This window comes from Convolutriloba macropyga, chromosome 8, assembly GCF_964194025.1.
Source record: "Convolutriloba macropyga chromosome 8, txConMacr16.3, whole genome shotgun sequence".
NCBI classification, from domain to species: domain Eukaryota; kingdom Metazoa; phylum Xenacoelomorpha; order Acoela; family Convolutidae; genus Convolutriloba; species Convolutriloba macropyga.
This window is the reverse complement of record NC_134475.1, coordinates 30,332,911-30,349,109: the sequence shown is the minus strand read 5'-3', so window position 1 is coordinate 30,349,109 and position 16,199 is coordinate 30,332,911. Positions and strand designations below refer to the sequence as shown.

At 35.3% G+C, this 16,199-nt stretch overlaps 2 protein-coding genes across 4 annotated transcripts in view; both read left to right on the top strand.

Moving 5' to 3' along the window:
* The window catches only part of LOC142344666 (copine-3-like), a 125,573-nt gene that overhangs the window by 12,687 nt on the left and 96,687 nt on the right, over positions 1 to 16,199 (top strand). The window lies entirely within an intron of this gene.
* Positions 1 to 16,199, top strand: part of LOC142344667 (copine-3-like) — a 114,720-nt gene that overhangs the window by 73,749 nt on the left and 24,772 nt on the right. For 2 of the 3 annotated variants that reach the window (XM_075396505.1, XM_075396504.1), the window contains 2 exons: positions 2,466 to 2,568; positions 5,878 to 6,012. In XM_075396505.1, coding sequence (XP_075252620.1) covers positions 2,466 to 2,568; positions 5,878 to 6,012 — 238 coding nt within the window. The remainder of the gene's footprint in view (positions 1 to 2,465; positions 2,569 to 5,877; positions 6,013 to 16,199) is intronic. The other variant, XM_075396506.1, reaches the window with a different exon arrangement.

The following is a 16,199-nucleotide window of genomic DNA, read 5'->3' as shown; positions in this document are numbered from 1 at the left end:
GATCCAACTAACCACCTAACAAAAATACAAACTAAATGCTATTAGGATAAGTAACGACAAAGTAACAGTGGGAACATGAAACAGGGAATGATTTGGAAAATTTAATGCGGCTGTTGAAATTAAATTGTGTGACACTTTTACACCTACATGTTACACTCACTCACTCAAAAGAAGAAATTATCTATAATTAGAAACCAAGCAAATTCATTAGAGAAAATTACTAGACAAAATTGTCCAAAAGTTCAATTCAAAATCAGAAAATTGTTCTTTTTTTGAGCCAGTAATCATCAAGCAAGTCATTAGTCTTGTTGCGTTAGCTATATGCAAGAAAAGATAGTACCTTAGTAGAGAGGACATGAAATGTTTAATTGATTGGCTTAAAGGTAAAGTTAAAAATATACTGCAACAAACGGGAACCATAAGAACCCGGTTTCATAAAAAATGAAAATGTGTTTTCTGAATAAAGGGCATTGAATTTTTTTAAACAATTTTCAAGTAGGTTTCATAGTCTCAAGCTTCTTGTTTTTTGGTCCTTTAATTCTACAATGTGTAAAATGAGCAGCTTGTTTTGAGACTACTGAACAGTTGCTGCTGCTCGTAACATAACAATTCTAATGAGAGGTTTTCCAAAAATTGTTCGATCACATGAAAACTTATTGGAGATAAAAATTATTCGAACTTGAAAATTTTCAAATTCTTTCTGCGTATCAAAGATATCTTTCTAATTTAAATGAATTAATAATTTCATCTGAAACCAGTTTTTGTTGATGCCCTGTCAGTTTTTTGTTGGCCAAGCTCCGCCTGAAACACATAATTTTTATTGTTTTTAATTTCGTTATGAGTTATATTCATATTTTTGCGAGCTCTCAAAAATTCAAGAACGATTATTCAATTATGAGAGATCTCAAATGATTTTATCTTCCTGTTTCTGAAACAATTTGCCATACAAATGGACAAGTGTGTAAATTAACTTGAATTTTTCATCAAATCGTCTAAAAATGCTCTGAAAATTTGTCTCGATTTCGTTTTTCCTAATGTTTTTGATGTCTGAATATTGACAGATTTGGAACAATTTGTTATTCAGTGACAGCTTAAAAAAGTCCTCAATTATTGGAAATCATAAAAATATGGCATTTCGAAAAATTTTATCAAAATTTATGCTGATTTGGCACGAGAAATTGAGCCTGAATTTGTTTACCCGCGGACATAAACAGCTCTCGGAATGTAGCCTAAAAGTTCTCGTGGTGACTCCTAGGTGAAGCCGTAACGTATGTTATTTCATCGAATCGGTACTAGTTTTTGTCAAATGCTACAAAAATGTATTGAATGACTTTTGGACGCATTAATTTAGAGTTTTTGTTTGATACCGCACATTGGCGCGTGATTCCTTCAAAAACGACAAAATTTGTGAAGCAGAATTGTTATAAGTTCATAAAATGCCGTCAAAAATTTTGTCTCTTTGAACAATTCATCTGAAAGTTTGTTTTAAAAAATGAGGACAAACTTTATCAACAGCTAAAAAATCAAATTGGAATATCGTTTTCATTCCGAGATAGCTCCAAGAAGCAGCAAGAGGACCAAACAGGCATCAATAGGCAAATTTGATCAAAATGGGCAAAAATGACAAAAAAGACAAACCTTTGTCTCCCTGACTTTCAAAATAAAGAATTATTGACATTTTTAGTGAAATTCTAGAGGTAAAAAGCTTTAACATTGTCCAAAAAAATGTCTGCACAAAAAAGGGGCCAGCATAAATTCTCCATTTTTCTCATAGGGTTTGTGATTCCCCTACAATGGTGAAAGCTGCAGCTTATTTTCGAAAGTTTTTCTGCTATGCTTTTTGTGACGATTTTTATATAAGGTGCACTCTTAATCGAGCTGTCGGTGAGGCTAATGACGATCGAAATATTTGGCCTTATTGATATTCAAGTTAGTTCTTCCCTCCGAGGCTGCCTGTAGTGTTTTTGCCGTCCCTGCGCACTACTTTTCTTGATTTCTTATATTGATCGGACAATCTAGTGAATCTAGTTTTAATATGTTAATTTGATTACCTAAATCGTTAGGGCGTTATTAATACAGGGAAGTAATTTGTTGAAGGTCTCTGGAGAGTTAAGTGTACTTCGATTACATAAGAAAACATGAACTTATCGGACTTTTTAATATGAAGAGCTTTTCGTTACCTAAAATTAATTTCACTTAATTTCAATTCTATAATAAAACTGTTTGCGGGAATGTCGAAAATGTTTTATGTGAGATTTATCGACAATACTATTTCACATTTGGGCAATTAAATTTGTTTTGTGTTTCGTGATTTTTTGTTGTCGATTATATTTGCTTTTCGATTTTTTCCATATTTTCGATTTCATCTGTTTATTATTTCTGACTGTAAATACCAATTGATTAAATGCGCCCTGAAAATATGTTCTGAGAAATCTGAAGGATTTTTCATTGTTCCCTTCTTTCAGCTTAGCCTCTCAGTATCAGTCTGGACTGCACTACTTTATTCTGCTTATAATAACTGATGGAGCTATCACAGACATGGAACAAACAAAAGGAGCCATCGTTGAGGTATTGTATCATCTGATCACATTTTTTTTCGATTAAAGTCATTGCGCCGCTAAACGTACATTTTGTCCAAATATTTTACTCAAAGTCGAAAATAGTTTTCACGATAATTGTTTACCATCGGCTAGTTAGTCGGAAACAAAAGAGCTCCTAATTGATAGATAATTGGATAAAAGTCCCTCGCATTCCTAATAGCTCATTCCTAATTTCAGATTAGCACTTACCCATATAATAATAAAGTTCGATTTAAGAATTGTTCTTATTATAACAGCAAGGCTGTTATGATGTTCATGGTTTATCACAATCCAAAAAATTTGGATTGTATTGGTGTTCTGCTTGTTATTTTGCAAAGGATTTTTACAATCGGAAGGGTTTGGGTTGTATTGATGCGCTGTAAGAGCTGTTCGCCGATTTTTGCATGTGAATGAGAAGTCAAATTAAAGGGATTTTAATCACGCTGGAGCGACCATATAATTTGTTTTTTTGCTACTTTTTGAATGTGCATGAATGTGAAGAAGAATTTGAGTATGTAATTCTATGTTTTTTCTTAATTTGACGCCCCCAATTTTAAAAAAAAACTGCATTGTTGTGTATTGTTCCGTGATTTTTTTTTGCCTTGTTATCATTTTTGTATTGTCTGACATTGATTGCCACAAGTTTGCAAAGTTTGTTGTTTCTATAGTCTTTTTAAAAGCCTAATTTTTGGAGAATTAAATTTTTAATTTTATTTCAGATTTTTTGTTTATTTTATGCTCATATAGGATCATGTGCTCTGTTGAATGTCGTAGTTTGATGTTGCTAGAACAATGCTAACAGTCAGGTCCTGAGTTTTTCTATTTTTCGCATTGTAATTTGGTAAGGTGGTTTCTCATTTTTTTGCCTTGACTTTGAGCTCCCAAAACGGGATAAATTGGTAACGCCCAGTGGTCATTACGTTTCATTAGCGGCCCTAAGTAGATTTCCGTAGTCAATTGCTTAGAGTGTTGAACCTGCTGAGATGGCCTAAAGTCAATGTGAAAAGGTTGTTTTTTGTAATTTCTGAGCCTAAAATTATTCAATTTTTCACCTTTTATCGTCTTTTGTGTCACTTAGGGATTAGCGTTTGCCATAGTCCAGAAAGTCCACGGCCTAAATTTTCAGTCAGTTTTTTGTACTATGTGTTTTGGTAATGCAAACTTTTACACTCAATTAGTTGGTGATATTTGCAATTTTAATAATTGTGATTTTTTCATCTTGTTTTTTTGAAATTATTTGTCGTTTTGAATTTTTCGCTCTTTAGGGGCCAATAAAACTTTTTAGGGCCCGTTGTTAGGTCACGGGGGTACTTTTTAGATTCAGGGAAATGGTATTTAGGATTTTAATATCACCAAATTTAGCCACTTAGATCAATTAGATTTGCATTTTTTTGATGTCTTTGGTCATATTTTCATGCCTTTTTGCTTTGTTTCATGTAGGGGTTAATGGAACTTTTTCATGCCTTTAAAATGGGTATTTGGATAGTTTCTAGAAACTGTAATGATGATATTTGTGAAAATTGTAGTGAGGTTCATATCACAAATTTTTTCAACTTTTATTACTTTTTAAATGGTTGTCATTTTTCGCGTTTTGCTGTCATTGGGAACAATTAAACCCCTTCAAAGCGTGTGCGCAGGTCAATGGTTTCATTTATATGGATAAAATTATCAGTATACATGCTTCAAATTTTTAGCAATTCTAAGTTTTTCTCTAAGTTTGCGAAATTGTTTGGTCGGCATTGTTCAATTGGTCTGCCAGTCAGATGTCGTAATTTTTAGGTTTTCAGTCAAGTTTGTGGATTATATTTCAGGACATATCCTGCTATTTTGTTTTTGTTTCGTCGTCTGACACTCTTTTTTTGTTTTACATTTGTTCAAGATGAAAAGGTCGAATTTTTGTGATGACTTCTTGCCCATCATTAACGTCTGTTGCGCGCTATTTGACAAAATTTTCCTCGTTATCTAGCCGAAGCGTTTAGATGAGTAGATTTTGTTTATACCTGACGTACAGCACTCAGGTTTGAAAGTGCGAAAGTAAATTAACTGAGTAGACCTGACCTCTTCCCAAAAACTTCAATCAGCTTAATACTGATATTCGAAAATCTATATTATTTACAACATTGCAGATTGCTGGAATAGCTGCGAAATGGACTTCCAGGACGTACAATACATGTAAAGAAATGATCTGAAAAAATTAAGACGACCCTTAAAATTTTTCTGAGAAAAACTTTAGTGATAACTTAATATGGCTCCATGAAGCTCATTCCGCATACCTTTTTATTCGGGGCCTTAATTACACATGAGTTTTTTTTTGACCTTAAACAAAGGTCAACTAAAGTCAATTTAAACTTAGGTTTGAAAGTGCGAAAATAAATTACCTAAGTTTAAACTGACCTTAGTTGACCTTTGTTTAAAGTAAAAAATCTCATGTGTAATTAAGGCCCCGAATAAAAAGGTATGCGGAATGAGTTTGATGGAGCCATATTAATTTATCACTAAAGTTTTTCTCAGAAAAATTTTAAGGGTCGTCTTAATTTTTTTCAGATCATTTCTGTACATGTATTGTACGTCCTGGAAGTCTATTTCGCAGCTATTCCGGCAATCTGGGATCCCGGAAACTAATTTCTTTGCAAACATTTATTAATATCGAACCATTCTTCAGTGTTGTTATTAGGTTAATCATCACTTTACGAATGGTGAGTTTATAAAAGTTCAAGTAAGTGACAGTATTCTACATCCTTTAACTCTAGCACTCCTTGAAAGACGCTTCTTTTTCTTTAATATCACCCACAGACACTATTTCCCTGTTGATTTAGCTCGCCAATTTTAACGATCAGATCGATAATAGGGAGGTTAGGTCCGATCACAGATCATTTTTCTTCAGAAAACACATGAAGATGGGGTATATTGCAAAGATGATACAAATAAGGTTCATTTTGCATCCCTCAACCAAGGATATTCAAAATAGTTCCAATATGGCCTCCAAGTCCCTTCATAGTATAATATATTTCTAACGCTTACAGGTTATATTATTGAAGTCTTGATTGTAACACTCCAATATAATATTTGTTAATATCGAACAACCGTCCTTGTGGGCTCTTTTAAAATTAATGATCAGTGCACTAATACTAGTAAATAACAACAACAAACAATGTGAACAAATGGTGTGATGATGGAAGTTAATGTCAGAGTATCATTACAATCGTTAGCGCAAATTTAATAGTTGAATATTTAAAATCAGATACAGCAATTGCACGTTTTTTTCGATGACCAGTTATTTGCATTTCGCTTCTTTAAGGCATCTAGGTACCCGATGTCCATAATAATAGTGGGAGTGGGCATGGCTGATTTCGAATCAATGGAGGAATTGGACTCGGACAAGAAGGCACTAGAGGACTTCAATGGAACCAAAGCTGTGAGAGACATTGTCCAGGTACTTTCTATTCGTGCAATAGTGCATTTTCCTAATTATGTGTTAGGAACTTATTAAAAATTAATTATTATTTCATTAGTTTTGTTTTTTGGCTGTCCTTCCAGCACGTCTGCAGTTACAATTATGTTTCCCACTTACCGTTGATTTTAAACTGTTTTTATTGTGGGACGACTAATTAATAGTAGCTATTGCAATTTTTGAAACAACTGCAAGCTTAATTAGAAATGACTCCTAATACAAATGATGGACTATCTCAACCGCAGTAGAATACTAAGCAGACAACAATTCGGTTTTCAAAGACAAAAAATTGGTAGAAGACACTGTACTGTATCCAGCAGAAACCGTAATAGCAAAATTTTAAAATGTTAAACACTGCAGCCATCTTTTTAAATCTTGCAAATGCTTTCAACTCCATTTCACTTTGTCTTTTAACATTTTTTCCAAAAAGCAGAATCTTAATATTTTCGGAGTGAGCAATTGCTCTCTGAAGCTCATTTCTGACAGCTAGATCCCAATACTCTAAAATTGGTATTAATTTTTTATAAATATTGGTGTCAAACATGTTGTTCCTTGGGGCACTTCTATTTTTTCTCTTACTTGTTAAGGACTTCTGAAAAAGAGTATAAGGTTACTGTTTTAACAGAACTGCTTTATTTTACAACTGAAATTGAACACGTGGCTGATATTTTGTACAAAAATAACATTATAATGCCTGTTCAAAATTACCAATACCTAAGAATTCATCTTCATTGCTTCACCATTGAAGCTCATTTGAACATCGTACTGCGCAAAATGGTCATAACTTTTTGATCCTTATACCTTGTAAGATCTCATATCCTACTCTCCTACTAGAAACGAGATTGAATGTTCTCAATTAAATCGGTTTTCCTACAAATTTTATCAGCTAATCTGCTGCGTATAAATCGACAAATAATTTGGGGCATAAAGTTTGTCAAATGCGCCTAAATTTTGATCCCTGTTGAGATCTTTCGCTCGATGGTGATACTTTTTCCTCAAGAATTAATCATTACAAAGTTTAATTTAATTACGCATCATGCAGATTTGCTGCACTAGTGAAAAGCAGTAACTTTTACAAAACAGAAGGGAACAACTTATTTTACGAAAACCAATATAAACATGGCGACTGATCGCTATTGTTGAAAAGCGTTCGTAAATGCAATGAACTCTCAACTGTCATGTCACATAGGTCAACGGATTCAAAATTAAGATGTAAGAAAAATTGATATAAGCAGAATTTTTGACAAGGCTACGTGAAGTTTTTCCATTAAACCGAAAATTGAGACTTTTTAATAGCCGCCCTTGTCTTCTCAGCAGGCTATTATAGCGCTCCTATTTTTTACAGTTCAAAGAATTTGAATTGTATTGGGGCGCTGTCTTTTTACGACTCGAAGAGGAGTATCGGAGAAATCCTTTTTTAATCAATTTTATTAGAGTGATTTTTGAAGCGGGAAATGAAACGCGTGAAAAAATTTGGAGTGATTTTGGTGCTGAACAAAAGTGAAGAGCGTAGCGAAAAGAGAGTGGTTTTTGTTCATACCGCTGTTTTTGAGAGAGCGAGAAATTGATGTGTGAAAAAATTTTCTCTAAGCGAGCAAAATTTTTTTGTTCACGTGCGGCATTCTAAAGCAGTTTTTTTAAAATTTATTTTGGTTAAGAGGTTTGGTTATGATTTTGTTTTAATTTTAGGCTGGTTTCGGTAGTGTTTTGATAGTTTTTGGAAATTCATGTGAATTTTATGATAATTCGGAGGTTTTTAATGTGTTTTGCTGATTTTCGGGCTAATTTTTGCGTTTTTTTCTTACGATTATTTTGTTTTACTGGCTCAAATGGGTATTGAAGAAACCCCTTCTACTTGAACAAATTTATGATAACAATTGGCTAAAGTTTTGTGGGTAAGAATCATTTTTTTTTGTTGAGAAATATGACAAAAAATGGCAAAAATTGGAACTATTTTTTCTTAGTTTTTTGTAGTCTTTCGTTTTTTTTCTGTTTTAAGCTAAGTTTCTTAGCCTATTGTGACTTGCCTATTGTTTTGCGAGCATGTGGATACCCTATTGGCTGATGGGAATTTTTCTTTGTATTTATATGCTTTTAAAATTTTAAAAAATTTCCAGTTTTTCAGTGAAAGTTGTCTTTAAGAGCTTTCTTTTCATAATTTAGCCTCAAGTAATTTTTCAAAATTCACATATGTGGTTTTAGTAAGTAGGTTTTTTTGAATTTTTTTATGGTATTTCAATTTTTTTCTTTTTTTTAGACAAGTTTCTTGGCCTATTATGACTTGCCTACTGTTTTGCGGGCGTCTGGATACCCCATTGGCTGAAAGTAATTTTGGTTTCGATTTATGTGCTTTTGTAAAATTAAAAAAAATAGGTTTTTCCAGTTTGTTGTTTGTAAGAGCTTATTTTTTCATGATTTGGCTTCAAGTATTTTTTGCATATTCTCATGAGTAGTTTTATTAGGTACTAGTTGTTTTGATGAAGTTGTTTTGGCAGAGATAGTTTTTTCGGGACCTCAATTTATACCAAAATTTGATCAGATTTTTTTTCATATTTTAACAGACTTGATTTTATTGTCTTTACTTCTTTGTTTTATGGTTTTGTTTCAAGATAATCATAAGTTAGTGAAGGCATACTTTGTTTGGTGAGTATTTGGATGACGTTTAAATGGATTTTCACTTCGAGTCGTTTCCGGAATTCTTCCGGCTATGTTTTTTTTTAAGATCTGTTCACACATTTTCATGATTTTTGAAGTCAAATTGGAGTGGTGATTTTGGTCAGGCCAAAACAGGAAGTGGAGCGAAAAAGCGAACGGTTTTGTGGCGTGGAATTTTTTCGCTCTAAATTTAAAGTAGAGTGAGAAAACGGTGTTTGAACAAAATTTCGCTTTCTAGCTAGTGGTTTTCTGTTCACATGCGGCAATTTCACTTTGATTTTTACTGTTTTTTCGACTTTTTGGATCGAATTTTTGCCAAATGGTTTTCTCAATCCATTCATTAACCGTTCTAGGTCTAGTTTTCTGTTAAGTCAATGAGAATTCTTTGACTTGTACGTCAGGACTTGTCCTGCTGTGTTTGCTATGTTTTTCTACTTCGTCGAACTTTTTTTTCGCTTTACCATTTTCGACATTTTGCGTGAAATCTTTTTGACTTCTCTAGGCTATCTTCACTCCTCTGTCATTCTGCTCAAAGTTTTTTTTAACAGCAGCTGCTCAGCAGAGCAATTCAAAATGAAGAGAGTCAGTATAAAAAAATCAAAGTCAGAAATAGAAACGGGATAAACCCATAAAGCCCATTTTTAGATACCCGTTACTTGAACTTTGTTCTCATAAATTTTGGTTACTATCTATAATGCTTATTGGTATTGATACTAGACCCTGTAGCCTCTCACTGAGAGACAGGAGTATGTTCAATTACGGAATGACATCAAAATAAATCGCACTTAAAAATGTTTTTATACAAAAATCAATTTTTGTTGATATTTTCTGTTCTTTCAATCCCAATAGAGTTATGGGAATCAACGGTGGCTATTTTCCGGCAATCTGCCGGGTATGTTTATGTCTTAAGTTTGTTGAAGAACGAACCGACAAACAAACCTCATCTATCCTTGTTTCTTTTCAAACTACACTAAGTTTGATCAATTATATAGATTAGTATGTATTGGTTTAACCCTTGGTTATAATTGTGAAATTGGCATGGTTTTATAAAAAAAAACATCGATATATCTTTTACTTTTTCTAGCCACCAAAAATCTTTTGGAAATGCGTTTTTCGTAATGACTTTTTCGACTGAGTAAAAAGAACTGACAAGAGGAACAACGGGGGGGGGGGGGACGGACACTTTTTGGAACGCGATTTAATAGGTCAATGACCTAAAAGGAAGAAATGATTAATTACCAAAATTGCCCCCCTTATTTTTTTATAGATTTTATTTCAGTTTTAAGTGTTTTATATCTATTAATTCGTCTAAATAATACATCGGCCATTTGAATTTAGTTCATATTGTTTTGCAAAAGTTGCAAATGTTACTCATTTCCCCGCATTTTTTCTTGCGCAATCAGACACAGGCGCGTTAGCGTGACATATTTATACACTGTAATTCATGTCAATTCGCTGCTTTATTCTCCAGTGCTCCAAAGTGAGTGTGCATATATCCAATTTTTACAAAACCTAACCCAATTTTTAGCCAAAAATGTTTTGTTTTTTCGGTTTTTCCCCCCACTAGGTTTTCGCGGCAAGATCATAGAAAAAGTTGCCGACAGATCAAAAATTCAAGATTATGAGAACTAAATAAAGGGTTTCAGGGGAACTGGGGAAACTTGTTTTTCTTACATTTTTGGCTAAAAAAACAAAGTCCTGGTTGAAAAAAACATTGCTTGGTCCGCTTTCTGGCCCACAAACTTTCATTTTATTTTCAGTACTTACACCTTCCAGTAATCATTTCCTAGTGTTCATCAAATTCTAAAATACCCCACAAGATTAGTTTTTGTTTATTTCCTTTTATACTTCTTTCGTTGCGGCCTGAGAAGGAACTTGTTTGGTACAGATGAGGAAACATCATTAAAATTGGCAATTTTGATTTAGAAAATTGAAATGAAAATATGCTTTCAATCTCAATCAATGTTTACATTTTTCAATCGAATAAAGATAAGAGAAAATGGCTGAACAGATTCCGCTATCAGCGAGAAAATGATAATTGTAGCTTAAGATATATTCTTTTGGGGTGAATTCAAATTGCCAATTTTAACCGTAATGATATCATCATTTTTGCGGGGAAAATTCAGTTTATGTGGGGGCGTTCATCTGGATGGCTGTTCATCAGCATAATCAAGGTATTGCGATCGAGGAAATTTCCAAACTACAACGAGGTAAAAAAAATGCTGCTTTTTTTGGAGAACGTACTCTCCGTAATTTCTCTACTACAAAGACAAGCCTTGGGATAACTCTCAAGAAACAAAAAAATAATTGCAAGTTATGTTTAAATTATGTGTAATAATACGTGTGCTTGAAGGGAAATAACGGAGAGGTGCGATCAAAAAATGGTAATGCTTGATGTTACCCGAGGGTCAAGCTGATGAAAAATTTAATGTAGTCCATTTTGAAATCATGGGTTGAGAAAACAATGAATAACTTCAGAAAAGCAACAGCGATGTGATCAGCCCGCAAATTTTTGTTTCCATTTTATACTTTTTACAAATGTACACAACTTTTCTCTTCGATGCGTATTGTTTATAACAAAATGTAATCTGTCTGTTCAATTTTAACAATAGAAATTTGAAATTCTTAAATGTTATGTCGGAGGTTGGACTTATAAAATTTCGGCATACTAAAACCTGCAAGATGCGTGTTTAAATAAGGATACGGGACTCCGTAAAATAAACACCCCAATTTTTCAGCTGCTTAAATCGGACTACTTTTTTGTCCATTGAAAAAAAATGAAGCGGTTTTGGTGCGATATTATACAAACGAAAGTTTTAATTTTGGATGTATAATAATAGGTCTGCGAGAATGTGTTGGATGTTTGGAACTCTTCGCAACAACTTCAAGGTTCACAAGAAGATCATTCGAACAGGTTGAAACAGTGTCAAAGGTTCCAACATCTGTGTAAGAGAAAACTTTTTACGGGACCGGATTATTGGGTAGAAACTATTTTTTTTTCAAAAAATCCGGTCCTTTTATCTAACTTATTGGGTGTAAAACAATAATAAGAGAAACCCTGCATGTATGGCAGCGGAAAAGCTGACTTAATAAGTTGACTGCGACACAAATTTTGTTGCAAAAACGAATTTTGATACAGTCTGATATGTGCAGGAAGAACTGTGCTCTGTCACACGCTGTGGCATCTCAACCCCTCCTGGTACGTTGGACCGCACCTTTCACTATTTCTCACACTTCACGCGTGCACCATCACAAACTCTCTTTACACACAAGAAATTTCTAGCCCAAAAAGGGGGGACGGTACAAATTTCACTTTTTAAAAAAGCCAATTGGGCCATATAAGCCCGTCTGCCAGTTTTTTTTTGGACAATACAGGTTCAAATACAGGATGAGACAAGACTTTTTTGTTTTGTTTTGGTTCTTCAATCCTCTTCGTTACTACTTTCAATGATTCTTGCTCGTCTTCTCTTTTTGGTAGGTGGTTCATCTTGCAGATTTTGTTGATCAATTGTTATTGGGAGGTTGGCTGGCGGTTGTTCATCAAGTGTGATTGGAGGTTGGCGGTTGCTGTCTGAATCTTCTATCGCTTGACTAAAAATAAATCCATCGCAAGCTTCGTCCGTAGAAGAACCACTGTCTGAAAACTCTGATAAATTGTCAAAATCTACCAGATTTTCATTCAATTCATCCTCGCTATAATTTCGTTGGTTGAATCCTGGATCGGGCGGGCTTGAGTTTATGTGTGTGTCTGCTTCAATGTTGTGAGTGACTGGTGGAGTATGTGCTGTTTCTGTTTCGATTTCCGATTCGCTTTCATAACCCCAATCCGGATCTTGCTCGATCATTTTGAAGAAAATTTCTCCACGAAAACTTTTATGGCCAAAGGGAAGTGTTAATACGTGGTCACTTAGTATATAGCGCTTATCATCGTATCCTGATAAAGACTTTTTGTTGACAACAATTGTCTGCAGTTGGTGCTTGCTGGAGGCAATTCGGGTGTTTATCAGCCGCACTGTTTCCCCCGTGAGAATAGACTGCTTGTATAAGCGGTGGTTCAATTTTTTCCGGGCATCTTTTGTCACTCCTTTTGCCGACTGCTTGGTTGTGCCTGCAAAAAACTTAACAATTGTTGATTTGAACAATTTTCAATTCTAGTGTTATCATGTCAATGCTTGTATGGGCCTGTGTCTGAATGTGTTTGGTGCATGAAAATTAGTTTTGTGTTTGCACAAAAATTAAAAGTTACCTTCTGTAAGGGCAATGGAGTAGAGTTTTGGCTTCAGTCCACAAAATTCACTGATGCTTCGGCCTGCCATTTCATCCTTGAACTTAAGAGTCACACGCGCATTGGTTCGGTTGTGTAGGGAGTGTTCAGCGGGAAAGTTTGAAAAGTAAAATTGGTCCATCACGCTTTGCTTCTTTTGCAGCTCGACAAAAAAATCCCGTGAGCGAATTTCATACACGAACGAATCCGTATCAGAGTAAAGAAGCGTACAGTCGAAATGCTTCTTCATCGTGTTGTAATGAAAGTCAAACATGAACTTTTTTGACAAATCAAGAATGCAAGCCCCAACTATTGTGGGTTTATCCCAAAGAACTTCTGATAGGGACAACGTTACAGAAGCCAAGTTTTCATCAAAGATTTTGAATGATTGAAATTCGGGTTGATTTGTCCACTGATATACTTCCTCTTCAGAGCAAACAATTTTCACTCGAATTCGATTACGCTTTCCCTCGAATGTTTTTCCAAACGAAGAATTGGCCATCAGCTTGTAGAAATCCTCCTCAAATTTTGTTTTTGCTTCTTTTCTTTTTTGTGTATTGAGCTGTACATAGGGGGTAAGCCACTTCCCCTGTTTAAAACATAGCACGCGGTGAAGCTTAGCCACCTTGAGTCCGAGTTGTACATACAGTTTGAGTGTTTGGTAGTGCAGAGTATAATTCAATTTGGGGAAAAGTGTGAATCAGCTTTTTTCCTGCGGGGGGTGCTCGGACATTCATTTGATCAAGCAATCCTTCTTGATAATGACCACAGTGCATCTATTGACTCTTTTGTTGGAGCAAGGGGAAAATCCGAATGCAAATCATGCAGTTCATCAGGATATATTAAATCCACTTCTACAATAAATCCCACATCGTTGTCATCAGGCGTGTTTAGTATTCGCTGCAATATTTCTTTTTCATTCTCATTTGTCCATTCGCTCTCGTCGAACATTTCAAAAGTACTAATAGGAAGCGGGAACTTATCCATGATTCCTCGGTAGAGATTATTTGCATCAATCATCAGGATGAAAGTTGATTGTTGTTTTGGTTTGTTGTCAGGCATAAACTTGTTGTTTGCTTTGCACAGTCTTTTGGCGGACACTGAGTGGACACCACCTCTTATTAAATTTTCAACCATATCCAAGTGCTCCCTTTCCGTGAGCAATTCCAAATCGGGCTTGCGTATTTTTAGCATTGCATCTGACAAATTTGATGCTGTGTAGTACTGGCAGCAATCGAGGCCGTAGGTTTCGTAGCATACTTTTCGAAAGCAGAGAACTACAGTAGCTAGCAAAAATACATCAGTTGTCAGGTAAAGGTTATAGTAGTCGCCAATATTCCTGCAGTTGAAAAAGCTCGAAAACTTCTAATGCTCTTGCGTATTCGGCTTCAGTAACAGTCACTTCATACTGCTGTAAACTGTTTGTCCACTTCTCCCGGGGAGGTAGTTCGACTTCATCCAATTTTTCAAACGAGTCAATGTAGCAATAGGGGAAGCTACCTTTTTGTTTCAATTGATCCACTGATGACCGGGGCCATTTTCCAAAATGGTCTTTCAGCATCTTAAATTGATCATGTGGGAGGTTCGGCACCAGTTTATCGAGCGATGAATGCATGAATTTAAATGAGTCAAGGAGGCGAATATATTCATACTCGTTTATCCAAACACCTTTCCTATTTTGTCTGGATTTTATGTACACACCAATTTGCAGCGATATGAATTTTTTTGCTTTCGCTTGTACTGGGTATTATCGAGAATGTGTTGCGTTCATTAGAGCTCTTCAGGGCTAGTATTACATGATGTAAATCATAGTTTGCAAGGTTGTGCGCAAATACTGGAGTGAAATTCAAGGTTCTTTGCTTGAGGTTGCACTGTGCGTGTGCCCAGCCCAAAAATTTTCCTGTGTAGTGGCAATGACTAAGCACTTTATAAAATGCGTAAGCACTTTTATCCAGTTCTGCTTCACAAATCCAACAGGTTTTTGCCTCTTCTTTGGATATACTGGGCAGCCCGAAAAAGTTTCGGTGTTTTTGTTTCTCATTGTAGATTTGTTTTCCCATTTGATCGAGAGTTTTCACAAACTGATCCATAACACCGGGTCCGCATTGAAGATCAAAGGAAAAAGGCTTTTGCTCTTCTAGTGCAACAAATAGCATTGCATAGCTGCATGGTTTGTGAATTTCAATCGCTCGGGTTTCTGCTTTTTCGGGGTTGTTTTTGCAACCTTCAACGGGTACAATTAGTGATTTTAGATCAAAAAAACTTAAATCGGGGCAAACCAACGCGCCTGAACATTGTTGAATTGAAATTGTTTTTGATCACTGCTGGGCATTTTGATTATCGCTTGTTTGTTTTGGTGACATAAAATTTCATGCTTCTCGTGACGCTGCTTGGAAGTACTGATGGTGAAGCAATTTCTGCAAACGTGATTATCGATGCGTGGTTGAATGTTTTTGTACTTGTGTATGAAACCCTTGATATTTGTGATTAGGACATAGTGATGCATTTGTCCATCGCTCAGTAGTAGTACGTCGAGATTGAACTCCAACTGTTTCTTATTAGAGATACGAAAGGGGATCAGTTTTTTGTCGTGATGCCTACAAAAAGTCAACTAAAGTTTTCGCCTTTTGTTTTATGGTTTAACTTTTTAAAGGTCACAACAGGAGGGATTTTTTGGAATGGTTAATTTCAAGAAATGAAAAGGAAACTCACATGAAGACGTTGACGCGAACATTGTTGAGATCCTCAAAGCGATTCATTTGGTTGAGTCCCATCGGCATTGCAAATTCTCCTTTTGGTTGTTTTGTGGAAGGGTTGCTGGCGTCATACAAATTTGGGTTTTATCGTTGTCTCCATGAGTCATGGGAAGTTGTCAGGGCGGGTCCAAACAAGTTATGATATTGCGCAGTAAAGCAATAAAGGAAGCATCTCTCATCTTGTTGGTTTCGAATATTCAGCAGAAATCTACTTCGTGCGAGTTCAGTTGGCAACGCTAAGTAGGAGGAAGCATTGATGGGCTTGACTTTCACTAGTCGAATTTCAATGTTATTGATTTGATGGATTGACCAGCCGCTTCCGTGCGAAGAAAAATTGTTAAGTGCAAGCAACATTTGCTCGGTCTTTTCTGTGAAACATTCGTTGGTCATTCCGGCAAAATCAACGCGTTGCATTTTGGAATTTGCATAGATCGTCAAGCGTTCATCTTGGCTGCTGGAGAGTTCTGATTTCACAGGTTTTCTGAGCTCTATAG